The sequence below is a fragment of the Hermetia illucens genome, chromosome 3 (assembly GCF_905115235.1).
Source record: "Hermetia illucens chromosome 3, iHerIll2.2.curated.20191125, whole genome shotgun sequence".
Classification (NCBI taxonomy): domain Eukaryota; kingdom Metazoa; phylum Arthropoda; class Insecta; order Diptera; family Stratiomyidae; genus Hermetia; species Hermetia illucens.
Genome location: NC_051851.1, coordinates 44,218,900 through 44,239,387, shown reverse-complemented (window position 1 = coordinate 44,239,387; position 20,488 = coordinate 44,218,900). Strand labels below are relative to the sequence as shown.

General features: G+C 41.0%; 1 protein-coding gene across 6 annotated transcripts in view; it reads right to left on the bottom strand.

Moving 5' to 3' along the window:
* Positions 1–2,776: 2,776 nt before the first annotated feature.
* The window catches only part of LOC119651112 (INO80 complex subunit D), a 41,967-nt gene continuing 24,255 nt past the window's right edge, over positions 2,777–20,488 (bottom strand). For 5 of the 6 annotated variants that reach the window (XM_038054479.1, XM_038054480.1, XM_038054481.1 and 2 more), the window contains exons 2-6: positions 15,033–15,187; positions 13,654–14,972; positions 12,825–13,423; positions 12,657–12,758; positions 2,777–3,791 (exon numbers count right to left, since the gene is read on the bottom strand). In XM_038054479.1, coding sequence (XP_037910407.1) covers positions 3,493–3,791; positions 12,657–12,758; positions 12,825–13,423; positions 13,654–14,972; positions 15,033–15,122 — 2,409 coding nt within the window. In that variant the 5' untranslated portion in view covers positions 15,123–15,187 and the 3' untranslated portion in view covers positions 2,777–3,492. The remainder of the gene's footprint in view (positions 3,792–12,656; positions 12,759–12,824; positions 13,424–13,653; positions 14,973–15,032; positions 15,188–20,488) is intronic. The other variant, XM_038054484.1, reaches the window with a different exon arrangement.

Sequence of the window (20,488 nt, the reverse complement as noted above, 5' to 3'; positions counted from 1 at the left end):
ACCACACTCGGTTGCTAACTTTGCAAGTTTTCAGGCTATAAAATCCACCAAAATTCAGAGAAAACTGCATGAAACAATGAACTGCAATCTCTTTAGATAAATTTCCTTGATTGAAAAAGGAAAATCGCGGAAAACCAAAAGCAATTCTCCTGTTCGATGTGAATCTGTTCTCCTTTCTATTGTGACACCCCTAGAAATCCGAAAGCTTAACTTCACAAAGGATGATGACCTAACTGCTCCTTAGCGTTCCGCCCGGACAATGTTCACCGAATCCTACCAATCTATCACCTCGGAAGTTATCTAAAAGAAAATGCCTTTCCATAAAATATCGTAATTTCGATACACTTTCTTCACTTCCAAGTTGATTTCTCGCGGTCAAAATCTTTCTCCTAGGTTTGTCAGCACAACTGTCAATTCACTTCCAGCAAATCTGAAATCTGAGCCAAAAATGATCTCCTTTGACTATCAGCCGTTTCTCGATCAGCCAGTCCCGCTAAACTGGCTAATTGGCCTTGAACTTCTCGAGTTGCCAGAAACATGCGCACCGTTGACGGATGCGGTAGATCGTTCCCCCCTATCACGATCAATTCTGCCGAATGCATTCAATATTGTGCAATATGCGGCGAAATTTATGGTGATTGCACAATATGGAATGCATTATTTGATCAAATTAATCCCGAAAAGGCGAATAAAATCCCGCTCCCGTCGCGAAGCCGCAGCCACTACAAGTATTATGCGAACTTATTGCAACATTTGAGTCAAGAAATCAAGTAATGTCGGCCGCATCTGGCTAAGAAGAAAGTATTGTTTCGCCAAGACAATGTACCAGCGCATAAATCCGTTATTGCAATAGCGGAAATTAATGAATTAAAGTCGCCACATTTAGCCCCCTTGGATTATTTTCTGTACCGAAACGAAAAAAATGGCTCAGTGGTCAAGGACTTTCCAACGATGAAGAAGTGATGTTGGCAGTAAATGGCTATTTTGAGGAGCAAGTCAATTGTTATTACAAAAAGAGTATCTACCTTATTGTGCACCGTTGGAAAAAGTATATAGGTCTGGAAGAACATACATTTTTTAAAAAAATGCTTGTTTTCTTTTTCAGGCGTGTATTTCTAGGGCAACGCTCGTAGAAGTGTTACTACATTTTCAGCTGGAACCATTGGTATAATAAATCACAAAGATGATCTATCCTGAAGTTACAACCAGAAAAGGTAGCACTACCCAAATTTTAAATAGTAAATTAGTTTCGAGACAATAGTTACAACTATCCTGCTTCTATTATCTTATGATTTGGTTAAAATCCATTGCAATAGCAGTTCCACTGAAATCTTTCGACAAATAAATAAAAGTTGCAAATATGAACGACAAAGAGATTTGCCTGTTGGAAAACGTTCGAGTAGAAGTGAACAAGAGATATATATTTATCAGTTTGGTTTGAATTTTAAACTGCAATGGATGCATGACTTCCTTAGCATTTGAAAACAAAAGTACAAAAAAGTTTCAACGGTTTGAACTAAAGTGGTAGGAGATTCCTCATTGTAGAATCTCAGCATGTGAGTTGCTCAGAAAATACTTTTGGTTTGGTAACTTAAATATAACTAAAACGTGCAGAAATTAAGAGAACAAAGGTTGGAACGAAATAAACACAAATAATGTTTGTAAGAAAAATAAATATATTTCTCCTTACGTACAAATCACAATGAAGTTAAAAAAAGAGTCTTCAAAGTTAGGATGATTAAACTAAAATGATTATGAAACATGCATTGTATACACTAATTAAATTTAGACGTAGATTGATAGATACTATGTAGATAGTAAGTCGTATATATAAATACCGTCTCATATTCCCGAAAAAAAACAATCCTCAATAAAATCGAGGACACGATTTGATATCACCAGAATTTCGTGCTTGTAAATTGTAGAAAGAAAGAAGACTATGTACATTACATGTAGTTCATAATTAATCTTGTTTCCTAGTTCAATAGTAGTCATTTTAATTAGGTCTAGGGTTCCGTATAAATATACTCAAAATAAAAAAGGGAGATTCATGAATAGTTTATACTCCGTAAATTTAATACAATGGATAAAAAAATATTTAAAATAATCTAGTAGGTTCCTCTGTACATCGACTTGTTCCAATTCCTTTAACAAACGCATTGTACGCATTCTCCACGATTATCCAAGAAAGAATGAAAATATTCATCCAAAATTGAATTTCTGCTGAATGATGGAGAAGATGCAAGTCGACACTAATTTAATCATTTTACTAGTTTCCTTATAATTTATTTAAATGCATTTTAGTTTATTTCCTTTCATAGAAAACGAAGCTCAACATAAAATCTCAATCAATTTCTATTATTTTTAAAGTTTTTTTTTAGCTTTGGCAAGTTCGAATACTATTCTGTGTTACACTACTTCAAAACATCTCCACGCAAATGAGATTTTCTTATGAACATATTATCAATTAATCAATCAAATTAGCTAATGAAGGGTCCACATCTTATTCCTTTTTATGAGAGCTTTGAATATAAGAAAATAGTATCTGTAATCTGTTGTTTTCGCGGAAAATCGTCTACTCTTTTTGAACATAGGATAAAATTTCGGTATTTGAAGAACTTAATATTTTCTGGTAAAACTGGTTCCCGATTGGAATTGAATACATTCTTTTGAATATTCCGAACGAAGAAATGGTTTTATATGAATATAGAACATCTTCCCCATAGAATTTGTAAGTGTGAACCCAAATTGAAGGGGATGTGTATCGAAGGGCTTGGAAATAAATAATGAAATTAATAAAACATTTAGTGTTCATGTTTGTAAACAATAAATTATCTTATTTCATCTTCAGAAACCACCATGTCATATGTCCACGATAAAAAAAATAGGAAATTTTTGATTAACAAAATCACAAATGCAGAAACTAAATTCATACTATTGAAACGAAGCTAAGAAAGAGTGTTTGTCGCTTTTTGTTTTTAGAGTTTAGTTTATCTACACCACTAACTAATTGCTTAAATCTAGTTTAAACTAAGCTAAGCTACTAATCTATAATAGCTTACAGAGGAGAGGATAACATAAAAGTTACTTTAAAGTTTTTAATTTATTCAATAAAAAAATTATTTTCAGTTTCAATTGAAAAAAAAAATTATTATAACATAATTTCCCTTGTACACTTATTACGAGTCTATATTTTCCTACATACTTCCTACTGTCCGTTCCTGTTTCATGATTTTTGTTCGGATTTTTAAAATTTGCAAATTAACACAGTTCCTTCATTACGTTTCTTTTTGTTTGCTTTTCTTTAATATTTACAATCAACTTCTCGATAACTTTCGACTAATGATGCGAATAAAACAAAACAGAAATTCACGAAATCACTGTTCTTGGTTTTCCCCCTTATATTATATACACATGATGTAGTTCTTGTTTTTAAGATTTGTAGCTTTTTTTATTTCCAATGAAATGCAAATTTTGTTTCCTAGGTTTCATTTACGTTTGCACAAGCCCTCGAATATCGGTAGCTGTTGCCGAGTTACAAGCACTCGTTATGATGATGTTGCCGGTATCATCGGTTTCAATGCTACTCGAATTTGGTGAATGCAACACAACCTCAGCAATGTCAGCTTCATCGAGTATTTGATCATCCACATCAAGAAAATCACCGAGAAAAGCTGCATCACCACCAGTTAGTTGTTGAAGCGATTTCACTTGTTTATTGACCGCCTCTAATGCCCGCTCCAAGTCTTCTTGCTCTTCCTGAGTTGGTTCGAGTGGTCCATTTTGTTGAACTAGAATTGAAAAATGGCATTGAATTAAAGTTAGATTGTTAATTGTAATCGAAACGAAGACAGATACAACCATTTTTTCCGAGTAAAATAATAGATAAATAATGAAAAATGCTAAAGGCACTTCAACCCTTACTTAATTTGCCTTAATTTGCAAACCGGCTAACTCCACTTTTTGGCAAAATAGATTTTTTTATATAATTATGGAAGAAAATTCAAAGACGTATTAAACCAACCACAAATACCTGATAAATACCGTTTAAACGGCCTCACAAAATCCAACGACACAATTATTCATACACAAAGGAGCTAGGGTACGTAGGTAGATATCAGTGGCCGCTCCGAGGAGCCCAATTAACGCTTCGGGGCGCCGTTTTCATGCCACAAACTCCTAAGACCATGACTGTTGTTATGGGAGCAAGGAGGCAGAGTCCAGGCGGCTCGAATCTTCAGAGCCAGCCCGTAGCATTCACGAAAGAAGGCAGCTCTCCCACCCTGCAGTTAGAAATCTCTCTGAGGTCTCCAAAGAATGGTTTACCCAGTGTCCGCAGCCTGACTCTAGTCAGAGCTGGGCAATCGCAGAGAAAGTGCATGAGGGTTTCCCTTCCTTCTCCGCTGCTTCGGCAATGCGAATTGTAGGGTATGCCGAGTCTAGCGATATGGCCCCGTGCAGACCGCCGTAATCTTGAATGCATTTGCACGTCAAATTCTCCTTGACTTAGCACAGTTCGTAACCTTTCGCCACCTTAGGCCCGCGGCTGCTAGGTAGTGTGAGTAGACTCGACCCCCGACAGCGGAACATCTTCTGTATTCGCCAAAGGACTACCAGGAGCAGAGCCTCGCCTGGCCAATCCATCAGCCCGCTCATTCCCCTCTATGTTCCTATGCTCGGGAACACAGAGGACAGTGACCTTGAGCGTACCGCCCAAACGCTTCAGCGTGTCTCTGCACTGAGCCACCAGCCTGGAAGATGACGTCGCTGAGTACAAGGCCTTGATGGCCGTTTGGCCCTCGGTCAGAATGGTTATATTACATTTGGGGTTCGAATCTCGCTCCAGCCATCGACAATCCAATTCCAATATCGCCAGTACTTCCGGCTGGAATACGCCGGCGAAACCTGGGAAACGATACGACTTGGATACACCGTGTATTCGGGAAAACCCTTCGCGCCGACTCCACAGGCCATCTTTGATCTGTTCGTAAAGAATACCTTGCAACACGCCGCCGGTCTTCCACTTTGTCCTGGTTGGAAAGTCCACAGCAAAGTTTCTCGTGAAGTTCAGCTTGCGTGTGGCATACTCCGTGGGGAATGCCCAGATTTCCCGAGGTACTTCGTCTAGGATGTTGCTGCGGCCTTAGGATGTCTGCTCAGCATCCGGACTCACGTAGTCTGACGGCACTGCACGCTGAAACATATTTAATGTGGAGGTCAAAGGGGGAGGAGATACAGGAGTACATTGAGAGCATCTGCCGGGCAGGACTGCAGAGCCCCAGTAGCATCTGCACACCCGGTCCTTTCAATCCCATTAAGCTTCATCCCATTGTATTTTTTTTTCAAAGCCTGCCACCATACAATAGAGCCGTACGTTAGGATCGGATGCACTACAGCGGTGTACATCCAGAGAACCATCCTCCGCCAGAGACCCCATTTCTTTGCAAAGGCCTTCTTAACCTTCAGTTCTATATTCAATCTCCAATTTAGCTTTGGATCCAGGATTACACCCAGATGCTTTACATTGGAGGAAAGAGCCAATCTTTGTTCATTCAGCCGTGGTAGATGGAATTCAGGTATCCTTGTCTTGGTGGTGAATAGCATCAGTTGCGTTTTAGTTGGGTTTATGCTGAGTCCGTATCTTACGACCCTCAGGCCACCACCTTCACCCCGCTGCTGTCCAATGTACGTAAAATGTTGTCCATTAATATTAACCAGAGCACCGGCGAGATGGCACCACCCTGGGGCGGTATTTGCTTCTTACATTACAATAATAATAATAATCGTTGGCGCAATAATCCATATTGGATCAGGGCATTGAAGTGTGTTAGAGCACTTCATTCAAGACCGTAACGGTACACTACAGTACACTGTAGAAGGCAATGTGGTCAGCATTGCGCCCGCCCGAGATTATTACTCTGATTTGACTCAGGTACTCATTCACAGCTGAGTCGACTGGTGTCCGATGGCAAGTCACAATACAAATCCCACTGCCACCAGTAAGATTTGAACCGCGACCTTCCGTACGACAGCCTTGTGCTCTAACCACTGAGTTATCCGGACGCTTCTTACATTCTCCTCCAAAAATGCCTTCAAACTATAGTCGTCTAGGCTTGCCTTAATAAGGAACTCCAGACATCCCGGTTTTGCGCCGAGGTCCATCAATTCGATATCCCTAGAAGCTGTCTGGCGTCCTGACTTACGCCATCGCTCCATCTCAGGCAGGGTCTGCCTCGTCTTCTTTCTCTACCATAGATATTGCCCTTATATACTTTGTGGGCTGGATCATCCTCATCCATACGGATTAAGTGACCCGCACACCGTAACCTATTGAGCCGGATTTTATCTACAACCAGACGGTCATGGTATCGCTCTAGATTTCGTCGTTATGTTACGGAATCGTCCATCCTCAAGTAAGGGGCCAAAAATTCTTCGGAGGATTATTCTCTCGAACGCGGCCAAGAGTTCGCAATTTCTCTTGCTAAGAACCCAAGTCTCCGAGGAATACATGAGGACTGGCAAAATCATTGTCTTATACAGTAAGAGCTTTGACCCTATAGTGAGACGTTTTGAGCGGAATAGTTTTTGTAAGCTGAAACAGGCTCTGTTGGCTGCCAACAACCGTGCGCGGATTTCATCGTCGTAGCTGTTATCGGTTGTGATTTTCGACCCTAGATAGGAGAAATTGTCAACGGTCTCAAAATTGTAGTCTCCTATCTTTATTCTTCCCGTTTGACCCGTCCGGTTTGATATTGGTTGGTTGGTTTTCGGTGCTGACGTTACCATCATATAATTTGTCTTGCCTTCATTGATGTGCAGCCCAAGATCTCGCGGCCTCCTTGATCTGGATGAAGGCAATTTGTACGTCTCGGGTCATTCTTCCCATGATGTCTATATCGTCAGCATAGGCCAGTAGTTGGGTGGACTTAAAGAGGATCGTACCTCTTGCAGTTAACTCAGCATCACGGATCACATTCTCCAGGGCTAGGTTAAAGAGGATGCATGATAGGGCATCCCCTTGTCGTAGACCGTTGTTGATGAATGGTCTTGAGAGTGATCCTGTTGCTTTTATCTGACCTCGCACATTGGTCAGGGTCAGCCTAGTCAGTCTTATCAATTTCGCCGGGATACCGAAATCTCTCATGGCCGTGTACAGTTTTTTCCTGGCTATGCTATCATAGGCGGCTTTAAAGTCGATGAACAGATGGTGCAATTGATGTCCATATTCCAACAGTTTTTCCATCGCTTGCCTGGAGTGAAGCCTCTTTGGTATGGGCCAATGATGTGCTGGGCGTATGGGGATATCCGGCCTAGCAAGATAACGGAGAATATCTTATAGACGGTACTCAGCAACGTGATACCTCTACAATTGCTGCACTGTGTGATATCTTCCTTTTTATGTATGACACAGATAATGCCTCTTTGCCAGTCGTCAGGCATTGATTCGCTGTCCCACATATGTCAAAGTTGTAATCTATCTTTATTGTTTTCGTTTGGCCAGATTCGATGTTGTTCGTTCTTTATGCTGGTGAAAAACTGTGTGTCTTCAAACGGTCTACAAATACTTTCCCTATTGGGGCATTCGAATAAATGATAAATGGAGCTAAGGCACGCAGCGCAGTTAGTAAGATATACTATATTCTTCACAACAAAATAGGTTATAGTGCCAAAACTAAATTGTTTCTCTACAAAACCCTGATAAGGCCCATTATATGTTACGGAGCACCGTGAAAATTTTATGACCTTCGGTTTAGTAGCTCTTGAGATATTGGAGGCTAAAGGACGATCGATTTGTGTTTCTTTAAACGATGGAAAAAAACCGAATTTCGCGTGTTAATCAAATACTGTTTTTTAATGGGCAAAATGTTACCCAGAAAAGTGCTCGCTGGAAGCAACCATTTGCCTATGGTATGCCAACTTTAAAGCTGGTTGAATATCTACCGAAAAGGCAGGGCTCGCAGGTCATACAGTTAAGGTGGCTGCACCCGAAAACATCCAGAGTCCTAAAAATCGTTATGTCCAATTGTAGAGGCTAGAAAACATAGGTAAGATCCTAAAGATATCAAAGGGTCCTGTGTCCAAAATTGTGCATGGCAATTTGGATATGCAAAATTTTTATTCGTGTAGAAACTTCTAACTAAGCAAAGAAAACAAATTATTAATTTTTAAAATGATATCCACAAATTACAGATTGCTCAAAATAACACCTTTTAATTGATATTAAATCGTCTAAAATTCTCCCACATAAGAAGACTGCACTCTTTAGCGACTTATTTAAGATGCAGTTTAACTTCACAATTACCCAACAGAAACCCCATCTTATTTTCACTAATGACGGAAATCATTTCTAAGAAGCAATCTAACAAAACTCCCAAAGACCGTTTTTGAAAAAAAACTGTATTTTTTAAATTATCAGTATTTCAAATTTCAACGCATTGAAAAGCCCGAGTGTGTGACAACGCAAGTCGCGGCAAAAAACTTCCAATAGACTGGCAATTGCCAGTTGCTCATTAAAACCGCAATACGTCGAAATTAATTTTGCGCGTGATTGTCAAGAAGGATGGTGAGATATTGCTCCGTGCCTTGCTTCCCAAATAATTCCGTAAAAACACTGCACTCTCCCCACTGCAATATCTCTATAACTTTTACGCTGGTACTTACAATATGTTGACGATTTGCATTAATTTGATCTGAAGCAATCGGTGGTATAAGGTTTTGCTATAAACTCAAGAAATCCACGTCGGCTTTTGGGGATGGTGCCTTAAGCCGCACAAAAGTTTTTGATTGGCACACAATATTTAAAGAAGGACAATAGCGATTGTTATACGGCAGCGGCCCTTAAAAGCCCACACCTTGCTCCCCATGACTTTTTTTTGTTTCCACGAATGATAGGGCAGCTACCCCATCAACGCGGTTCAGGCGGCAACGAAAAAGACTTCCAGCGGGCTTTTGACGAGTGGCAGTCGCGCGGAACTAAGGTATCGATGCAAGAGGAATGTATTTTGAAATTTATTAAGTAATTGTAATGATACCTGCAATAAATTTTGATTTTTCGAACCAGCCCCGATACTTATTGAACGGATCCGTATATTACTACATAGCTCATTACCATCACTGCCGAAACGTCAGGTAAATTGAAGGATTGTCCTTCCACGTAACCATTTCCCTTTTTTCTATTAAAAACTGATTGATTACTTGAAAAGTAACAAACACTAAACCGAATGCTTTCACGTAGATAATTTCAAATTCACTGACAACACTCTAAAAGCATCCTTGGAGGATGAAGCCTCTTTTACTACCGGGGCGGGGTTTGAGGCAATGTACTTTGGACTATCCTCGGTGAAACAAAAATAAAATGCTTAGATCAGGGAAAGAGATAAATAAAGTATAGTTGGAGTTATTCCACTATGGTAAATCCTTCTTAATCTCTCTCGGTGACAGGTCCCGGGACAGGCCGACCAAGAAAATGCATTCAATGTCGTTAGAAGTAAGGTGATCGGATCGAGTAACAAGCCTCGGAAAAATGCTCGGCTGTCCACCTCAGGTCGGGCGCCCATCCTGTCAAGAAATGAGCAAGGGTTCTTGGCGTATGGACGGCGTGAGGACGTAAGTAAGTTGTTAGTCCGAGCTGAGACATAGAACGCGAACGCGGTAAAATGGCTATAAAATTCTCTGGTTTGGTAGCCCACACTCTCGGTACGGTTTTGGCATTGCCATCTCAGGGGGATTCCGTGATGCCATTAGAAAAGTCGAACGATTTGATAATCGGCTGATGAAGCTCACGATTATATCAGCTGATCGTACTATTCTCACTCACTCACTCAGAAAGATGCCTTCTGGCAACTTCTCTCGATGAAGGCCTGTAACGTGCCTGCTGACGACTACATCATCATTGCCGACGAACTTATTGGTCATAGCGAGAAGGCAGACAGTAATAGGTGCCATGGCCAGCTTGTACTTATGATTACATGGTTCATCAAACGATTGTCTCACCTTCCTACATTTAATACTGGGAACAGTAAAAGGCAAATCGACTATATTCTCAAAATAGGTCGACGTTTTACCGCCGTCACTGATTGGAAAGCCGTTCCCTATGAGACTACCACACCTCAACATCGGCCGTTGATTGCCGTCCTGCGAATTAAGCCACCGATAAAACAGCGTGAGGAATTCACTAGCCCGCCGCGCACTAAATGGTAGCGATCTCGTGAGAAGAAAGAAGAAATGATCTTCCAACCACTACGAATGTGGACGAATCGTGGAACCAAATGAACGACACGATCCACGAAGCGGCCTCTGCAACCCTCGGGATCACAAAGGCAAGCAAGCGTACATCAACCGAGATACTTGGCTTTGGAACGACGATGTTGGAAAGAAGGTCCGCGATAAGAAATGAAAGAAACAACCGAGGAGCAAAGAAAGCGATCGCTATCCCCCGAGCGGCAAATTACAAAAATCTTTACGATAAAGTGGACACTCAGGATGACGAGAGAGATCTGTATCGACTTGCCAAAAACCGAAACGAACACACACAGGGTGTCGAACACTTCCGTTGCGTTAATGGCAGGAACGGTACTTTCCTTACCACGATCCGGAAAGTAAAGTTCGAAGTGTGGTGCGTGTATCAAAACCGCTTCGTGTCTCTGTTGGTGTTCATCAAGGAAGCGCCCTCTCACCACTCCTCTTTGTTCCTAGCGTCTAATAGCAAAAATTTACCGCAATATCGTCCGTCCTGTCGCTCTCTATGCTTCTGAGTGTTGGCCGACTATAAAAGACAATGAAAGGCGTTTTGCGGTAATTGAGATGAAGATGTTGCATTGGACTAGTGGCGTGACATGTTTTGATCACATCCGAAATGAGGATATCCGCGATCGATATGGGGTTGCACCGATCGTGGAAAAACTGCGAGAGGCGTCTTCGATGGTATGATCACGTAATTACGTAATTTGCGCTAATGAGAATTCACTTGCCAAGATTGGTCTCAACATCGAAGTCGATGGTAAATAACTAAAAGGCCGGCCGAAACAACGTGACTTGATACGTTGGATAGGGATTTAAAAGGCTCGCGATTGCATCCAGATCAGGCATTTGATAAAATATAATGGCGGAACCGATCACGACGAACCGACCCCGCTTGTGAACGGGACAAAGGCTGAAGAAAAACAAGAATTGTTGGCAATAACTTATATTATTATAAATAAAAATTTTATTTATTATAATCGGTGGCGCGACAATCCAATTGGATCAGTGCCTTGATGTGTGTTAGAGCACTTCATTCAAGAGGACTAGTACGACACACTACAGAATTACAATACCCGTGATGATTACCCTGATTCGACTAAGGTGATTTCTCGAAACTGCACGTTTTAAATGGTGGCCAGTATCTAAAACTACTGAACCAGTTCATACATCCGCCATTTAACCTAAAATTATTTTCTCTATAATCGTCTATGGCGTTTGGTTCTTTTTTTCAGATGACTTTTAAACATTTTGGCAATGGGCTCCGAATATGTCTACTTTTTGCCGCACTCCCGCGGCCAAAATTCAGAGAGTTACACTGTATACTACATTCATTACTCAAAAAGTAAATCCGGTTTACAGAAAATTTATTGTATATCCAGGCCCATTCGGGACAACGACGCACATTATACTGCTGGAATAGTAGGTCGACATGGAGTAATAGTAAATATGGTAATATACTATTATTAACTTCATTTAAACAAATATCGATATGAATGGTATTTTGAGGGCTAGACACCATATAGTGCCAGCTTCGTGATTTTCGGTGGAGTCGTTTCTGAGAACGGGTCTGTGAAAGATGTTATCATTTTCCAGTCCCGCCTTGCCCCGCTTTTAAGAGTTCTAATCAAGATTATTAATTTTAGCGGTGATATTCCGTGTAAAAACTTTTACATCCCTTTTTTGCATGTAAATCTAAACAAAGGACGATGCTATTTACTTCAAGCGAGGCAATTCAGTCCCCACCTTTCCACTAAATTTCGTGTCAATATAAGTAACCGTTTCTGAGAAAATGGGTATGACAGACAATAAACCGATTTTGAGAAAATTTTATTTAACATAAAACCTTTAAAAAGAGTGATTAACACCTACAAGGTGTTTCGGTCACGCTGCTTTCAGAGCAGAGACGGGGGAGTTTCGGATGCTACCTCTGCCCTGGTACGGAAAAAAGTAAAAATACAAAGACGAATGGATATTTCATATTTGACGGTTACTACCCCTTTCCAGAAACGAACTGAGTATAGCAAATGAAATGTTTTTTTAGCGCAAAAACCAGACACGTTGCATGCATTCCATAACTACTACACCGACTTCAAATCATATTTGTTAACCGTCTAGATAAGAATTTCCTCAGTCTGCAGCTAATTTGAGATATGATCGCTAATGAGATCTCCACACAATAGATTGAATGATTTAAGTTATGGCATACCATAATGATTGAGCAATATACGATAAGCCGCCAAAGAGAAGCACATTTAATACTTCGGAAACACTGAATTCACATTTTTTAATTAAAAGAAAATATTGTAGGAAAATAGATTTATGTTTATTAAATAGGAAGGATACACGATGGGAAGAGAATCGCGTTTGACCCTTCTTTGGTAAAGACTCAGTTCCAACAAAACGACTTAACTTACCTGTAGTGAAAAGCTCATTGAAAGCATCTACAGGCAATTGGTTCAGCACATTTGTTAGATCGTGCTCCTCCAGTAACCGTGTATCACCCAGAGGAATTTCTTCTGAAAAGAAGGAAAGAAACGACAATTAACTATTGATATTTCTCTTACCAAAGCGAAATTCATTACCAGCTATTTCATTTGTCCCGACCATTAACTCACTCTCACTCAACCCACCGACTCCGGTGTCCTCAGAGCTTTCATATGCCGAACTATTTTCACATATACTCAACATATCTTGATGGATTTGTTGATGAGTATTGAATGTGGTGATAGATGTGGGCGTCGCTAGTGAAATTATGTTACTTATTTCCTCTGAAGTCAATTGATATCCCGTTTTCGTGATAACGGACGGAAGTGTTGTTCCCGTCGACATAGTTGTTACTACACCATCGCTTGATATTGATGACTTTCGTTTCTTTTTGTTTCGTTTTATTGGACGTGTCATTGCACTTGGTTTCGGGCGTTTACGCGGTGGCTTTTTCGGCTTCTGCTCCTGTATTATTCGATTATAATTATCACGTTTCCATGCATGTTCTCGACACAATGGCAATTCGTGACTTATATCAAACACAGGAACACGACACTGCGAATTATCAGAAAATTTGGCGGTGCATGGAAAGAACAGGTACTGATCGCTGTTACGCGTGATGTGCAGGTAACAGTAGGCTGTCATAGCGAGCGCATCATTGATGCATGAGGGAAAACAGCATTTTTTCGGTGGTGGCCTGAAACGAAATAAAGTATGTGTAATTATTGGTGGTTTTGCAAATATTTAAGCAATTTGGAAGAACAAGAACAGTTGAACTCCTGTAAATCAAGCGCGTATCAATCAGAGAGAAAAATTTCGATTTGGAGGAGACAAAAAGTAAATGTGATCTAAAGCTTTTCTTCTTCGAGTTATAGGAATTCAACTGTATTACCAACAACATATCTATATAAAAATATCCGAACTTACGCTTCATCTCGTTCACGTAATTTTCGTAAAGCTTTCGCCACACATTGTAGCCTCTTTCGAGCAGCAAATGTAGTATGGAACTTCTGCGCTGAAATATATTGCAGCGCCTGTCGCCTTAACTGAGCTTTACGCAATTCTATTCGTTGTTCGCGAGTTATATGCGCATACATTGGAAGAGACGACATCATTTCAGATACATCTAGCCAATGATGTTGTACACAAGGCGCTAAGTCATAGTTTTCTTCCTTTTTATCTGGCGATGGGTCTAACGGTGATAACGTGTTATCAAAAATATAAGAATCGGGTGCATGCCATTCAGTAGCTGCCGCCGCTGCCGATATCCTCTGTAAGGCTTCATGATGAGACGTTTGGCTATATGAACGCTTAGCTCGGATGCTGGACGAAGATTGCATCCGAATACCTTTTTTCCCAACGGAAGTTGTTGGTCGAGAGTCTCGCTTTGCAGGTGTAACAAATACTGATTGGTCAGAGGAGTCTGTGGGTTTTCTTTTCGTAGAGTCTAAAATCTGTTTAGCATCTACCGATGTATTGCTTTGCGGTGTTCTTGGGGCTATACTCGGTTGTTGTACCTTTCTAATAACGTTTACAGGTGATAAACTTGGAGCGGGAAACTGAGTATGAACTCCATAATTAGTAAGAGTCGTTACAGTTGAAGAGCCTTGCGTTGGTCCACGAACTTGAATTGGAGTCAATCTGCTTGTATTTACATTGGAATGGTTTCGCTGAGGAACGTTCTGCTCGACAACAGTTTGATTAGTTAAAATCTGCTGTTTAGGTGTAGAAGAGATTGTTGATAACGTTTGCGCTCCTAAAGGTCTGCTCTTTTGAAATAATGGTGGTAGAGGCACCGAAGACGGTGACGAAGATGATGCTGGAGGCGATGTTGAAACAATGGAATTTTGTGGTTTTGCCACTGAATACAGCGGGTGAGATTGATGTTGGTAGGATAATGCATTCAGTGAGGGGACAGGCGGAGGAGGTGCAGGTTGTAAAAATTTTTTCGTTATAACATTCCCATTGTTTCCTGCCACTACCTGTTTCGTTTGCGATTGATATTGAATTTGTGGTTGTTGAGCTTTTGCATTGGTTGTATTTGATACAGCGGCGGGTTTGTGAAATCCATTGACTATCTTATGTGGAAGACCGTTTATTCGGACGTTTGCGTTCTGCTGAACTTGAGAACTAATTGTTTGTTGAATGACCCGTGTGTGCAGCGGTGTGGACAATTTTTGCGATAGTAATTGTTTCTGGCTCAGATTATTTGAATTGCTTGATATTATGGGCGCTAAACGATGTGTCTGGAGTAACGAATACAAGACGTATGAGGATGGATCTAAATCTACCGAAACAGGACTTACCTGAGGATTAAATATTGTTGCCGTAGCTGGTACTGTTTCCGTGAAGGTGTACGGATCTTCAGTGAGGCGAGGGACTTGCTGACATGACATGTCCAAATTTATACTAGTTTTTAATGTTTCTTCAGTTAGACCTCTGCTAGTTCAACTGGTTTCTCCTGGAATAAATCAATACAACACATGAATTAATCAAGAAATTAGTAATGTTAATCACACAATAAAATTCTATGCTTTCTAAAAGTCTACGCCCAAACTACGCTGTTAAATGATATAATGATCAAAAGAGATCATGTCAAAATGCGCAAAAGTCGGAAAGGTTGCAGCGAAATTGAAGCGAGTAGACTGCAACCTACGTGTATTTGCTTCATCCAAATATGCATTATTCAAATCCTGAAATTATTTCTACACATGGAAGTGAGCCAAGGCAATTGTGAACCACTGCAGCAGGAAATCCAAACCAATACCAAGAATTTTTATTCAAATGAAACTTCCGATTGATGCTGTTCAATAGTTGGTGTGACCACACATTTTCCTGTTTGAATATCTTATATGGGTCGAAGTTCATTATCGTATTAAAATATACAGTGAACCAACAGTCAGCAGCCCTTATCATATTTAAAATCACCTCGCCCTTGATGAAAAATCACCAGAAACATATTATGAATGCACATTTAATTAAGAAGACAACGAATAAACACGACGCACTTATCCAGATGTGAAAATAGAGTGGAACTAAATATTTATTACATTACTGATTTGAAAGATCAAGAATTTGAAAAAAAACGGTCCTATAAGTGATGCCTTAGAAGTCATCAGAATTATTATTCTGAAATAAGAATGCGGAAAAACAATGTGGCCGTAAATATTAAATTGTATTTATAAAATATTACACGACTAAATAGTCACATAAAACAAAAACCGTACATCTAAATAGAGGCGGCAATATGAGTATCGACATGGTAATCTAATCGCTGATAATCATATGCAATACGTTTTCAAAAGTAAAGAATGATTGACATCGTTTCAAAGGTGGCATTATATGACAATTGCAAGCTATAGGTTCAAAACAAAGAGTTTTCCAAAATTGTAATGTTAAAAACAAGTTTATTTCCTCCTTCTAATTTTCTAGTAGTATTTCGTACATTGAAAGGCCAACGGGGTAGGTAGGTAAGTAGGTATCAGTGGCCGCTCCGAGGAACCCAATTAGCGCTTTGGTGCGCTAAGACCGTGATTATTGTTATGGGAGCAGGGAGACAAAGTCCAGCCGGCTCGGATCTTCAGAGCCAGCCCGTAGCATTCACGAAGGAAAGCAGCTCTCCGACCCTGCAGCTAGAAATCTCTCTGAGGTCCCCAAAGAATGGTTTACCCAGTGTCCGCAGCCTGACTCTAGCCAGAGCTGGGCAATCGCAGAGAAAGTGCATGAGGGTTTCCCTTTCTTCTCCGCAGCTTCGGCAATGCGAGTTGTAGGGTAAGCCGAGCCTAGCGGCATGGTCCCTTATGGGCCAGTGCCCCATGCGGATCGCCGTAATCTTGAATGCGTTTGCATGCGTCTGGCACAGGAGCTCTCGTGATCGGGCTATGTTATAAGCGGGCCAAATTCTCCTTGACTTGGCACAGCTTGTAAGCCTTCGCCATCTCAGGCCCGCGGCTGCTAGGTAGTACGAGTAGACTCGGCCCCCGACAGCCGCCAGCGGAACACCGACTGTACTCGCCGAAGGACTGCCAAGAGCAGAGCCTCCCCTGGCCAATCCGTCAGCCCGCTCATTCCCCTCTACGCTCCTATGCCCGGGAACCCAGAGGAGAGTGACCTTGAGCGTGCCGCCCAGATGGTTGAGCGCGTCTGTGCACTGCCCCACCAGCCTGGAAGATGTCGTCGTTGAGTACAAGGCCTTGATGGCCGCTTGGCTGTCGGTCAGAATGGCTTGGGACTCGAATCACGCTCCAGCCATCGACAGACTTCCAATATCGCCAGTACTTTCGCCTGGAATACACTGGCGAAACCTGGGAGACGATACGACTTGGATACACCGTGTGTATTCGAGAAAATCGCCGCGTTGACTCCATATTCACAGACAGAGTTTGGATAGAAGTATCTTGTGATTTACAATGTCGAAGGCTTTAGTAAAGTCAATGTAAATGATATACAGTTCTTGCCGTGCATTTAGACATTTGGCAACGAAGTTGGTAAAATCGAGCAAATTGGAGGCAATGGATCTACGCTTAACAAAACCGTGTTACTCTTTCACTATGCGGTGGCCAAAATGGGCGGACAACCAGACGCTGGCATATCTTTCCAAGATTTTGGAACAGGTGGAGAGGAGCGAAATGGGACGGTAATTCTCGTCAAGCGTAAGATTGCCACTTTTGTGAATGGAGATGATGAGAGACTCTTTCCACAAGCCGGGAAAATGAGTATCCTTGAGGCTTTTGTCAAAAATAAGGGACAGGGGAGGGGAGATAGACTGATCATGCAAAAAGAGGTATTAGACCATCGTAGCTAGGGCCGACATTGGCATCAAATTTGCTAATGAGGTACTCGACAAGGAGAGAGATAAGAAGGGTAGGTGATAGAAGCAGGCTACATCCACTAGCGAGAGAGAAGAATAGGAAGGAGAAGGAAGGAAAGTAGCGGAAGAGTAAATCACAAGATAGTTGGGAGGAGTTAGCTGAGGAGCCAGAGGATTTATTGTACGGAGGGGATAGTTAAGCAGGACAGCGGGAGTTGCGAATGTGAAGCCCTGAAGTTTCCGCACTTCAGTGAGTCTTCACATGTTCGTTTCAGGTCTTAGGTATTAAGGATTTGACCGAGGAACGCAAAGTTTTGAAAAAAATTGAGTCAGCATAGGTTCTTGAAAAAAAGAACTTCTTCCTCGCAGTCTGTTTTTGTGGACTTCAATGGTGAACCAAACAGGGTAAGAGCATAAGCATTTAAGAGAGGAGGGGACGAAATAGGGAAGAAAATCAGACAAAATGGTATAGAAGAGGCTAAGTTTAGACCTTCGAAGTTCATCTTCCAAAAATACACTTGGTAGGCTTGCACGCGACAGGAAAGTGAAGTCGGGATATCTGAGCATTGAGCTCGAAAACAGGATGATGAACATCAGGAGCAACGTAAGAGGAAGCATGAGGGGATTGGGAAAGGCAACGCACAGGGAGGTTAGAGAGGACAAGATCATGAGTGCAATCTAAGTGGTTTCTAGAAGGAGGGCGGAACAGGTGTACATTAAAATGGAAAAGGAAGGAAAGGGTGGGTGGAGTTATTAGGGAGGGAGGGAAGGCCAGGAGAGCATAGGAAGATTATAGTCACCGCAGAGGATGAAAGGAACTGAGGAATACAAAACGATTAGGACTTCTGATAATCTGTCGAAGAAATCCTCGTAAAGGCGGGCTGAGGCAAGGAAAATATACACATAAAGAGACACACGTTTAGCGGAATGACGCGTATGGTAACAGAATCGTAAGTGGAGGAGGAGGAAAAGATTATTTCAGCAAGGAGACAGGATTTAACAGCTATTGGGGCCCCGCCAGCGCCACAATGAAAGGCAGAGTGACCTTCGAGGAGTTCGGAATCTAAAATGCTGTCATCCAACCAGGTTTCAGAAATGCTAATGACGAGATAGATAAAGTTGTAAGAATAATTTAATTTCGGTGAGGCAGGCGGGCGGGCCAGAAATTTTCTCGAAGCTCAGTCCTCTGATAAGGTTTGAAGAAGACCCCCTGTGGCTAAAAAGGAAGATTGAACCATAGCATCGAATTCGTGAGGATATGTCACTTTGAAGGAAGCTATCATTCAGACAGAGAACCATCTTTCGTCAGCTTCACAATGAGAATAACTGGGCAGGAAGGGATATTTACAGATGGAAATTTTCATACAATAAGCCAAATTTTACCTAATAAGCTTCGGAACAGTTTTGTTCTTTTAAAGTAACAAGGGCCACCACGAAGCGCTAATGAATGTCGATTCGAAAATCCAAAGAATCTCAAAAACTGCTACTTATACACTCATACAAAACGCAATGTCAAGTTTATTTCAATGCTAGTGTATATAGGAACAGTTTCTATTTCTGTGAACTTTCACATTGTGTGATTAGTGATAAGAAAAACATACTCTTCATTCCTGATAGTAAATATAGATGGCACCGTCTATTCATCCACACAATGACTTGTTACTATATCCCCCCCCCTTTTTAACCATAAGAATATGCTTTAGGTTCATTATCATCACATGCTATGTATGGAAGAAGCCTACAGCCAGTGTTGGGCATATTTCTACTCGTAAATACGAATACGAATAAATTCGTATGATGATTTTCTATGAGTACGAATATATTCGCATTCGAAGAAATAAATATTTTCGTATTTACGTGAGTGAATACGAATACGGCTATATTCTCACGTCCGAAAGTGAATACAGACGTATTCGTATTGATGAATTCTGTTGGATTAATATTTCCAAGCGCGGATACGATATTTTATATTGAAATGTTAGTATTCGCCTGGACTGCGGATATTAGCGTTTTAATGATCTGATCATGTTGTACGTATGGTGAAGTCGGGCTTAATATCAAATAAGAAAATTAAAAGACATTGCAGGTGTAGACAAAAAAGTATGTACACATAAACTCGAAACATATTTTCAAGCCTAAAGAATTGCAAAGCAAAGACATATTCTTCTTCTGTACTTGTGTCAAGTAAATGTCTGAGTCTTTATCAAACATCAGACAGACAAATCTCTGGGTCAGAAAAGTGTCGACCAGCTCGTCTATCTTGGCAGCGTTGTTTTGGAATTTATAAGACTAGACCTGCTTTCGCTTTTTTGACCAAAATCTGGACATTTGGAAATACCATCAAGTTGAGGCAAAGTTCTCTCTACTAGACGAGAGAAGCATATGTGTACTCTGGCTCGCCACCATCTCGAACGAAAGAACTCGACGGCGTATGGGCCAGCTACCAATAGATGTACTGGCCAGAAGGCAAAAGTAGCAGTGGATGGGTAACACATTAAGAAATTGCGACAACTCGATTGCATGGCATAGCAATGGATGGCAATAAAATCCATGAAGTCTTAATGAACAGAAAAAACATGTATTAACGGTTGACATGGATGAAAATGGTTGAAATAATATTATATTCCTGCGAAATATACAGTATTCGAGTTTCCGGATAGTGCTTTGCGAAAAAAGGAACCGAGATAACAGAACGAGAAAGCAAGCTTTGTTGACAATCATCCAGTTGCATAATAGAAGTAGGTAGGACAAAAAACCACCTCACCCATGTATATAGCGCCGCCTCCGCGTCAATACCTTCAAAAACCCTTCAAAAGAAATGAAAATCATTACCCATGCCGGAAACTATTAATTTGACTGTTCAGTTCAAATCTGTTTATGTACTCCTTCATTCACTATTCAATGACACCATATCATGCCATCATCATTCCGACTAGTGCCAGACATAGCGAT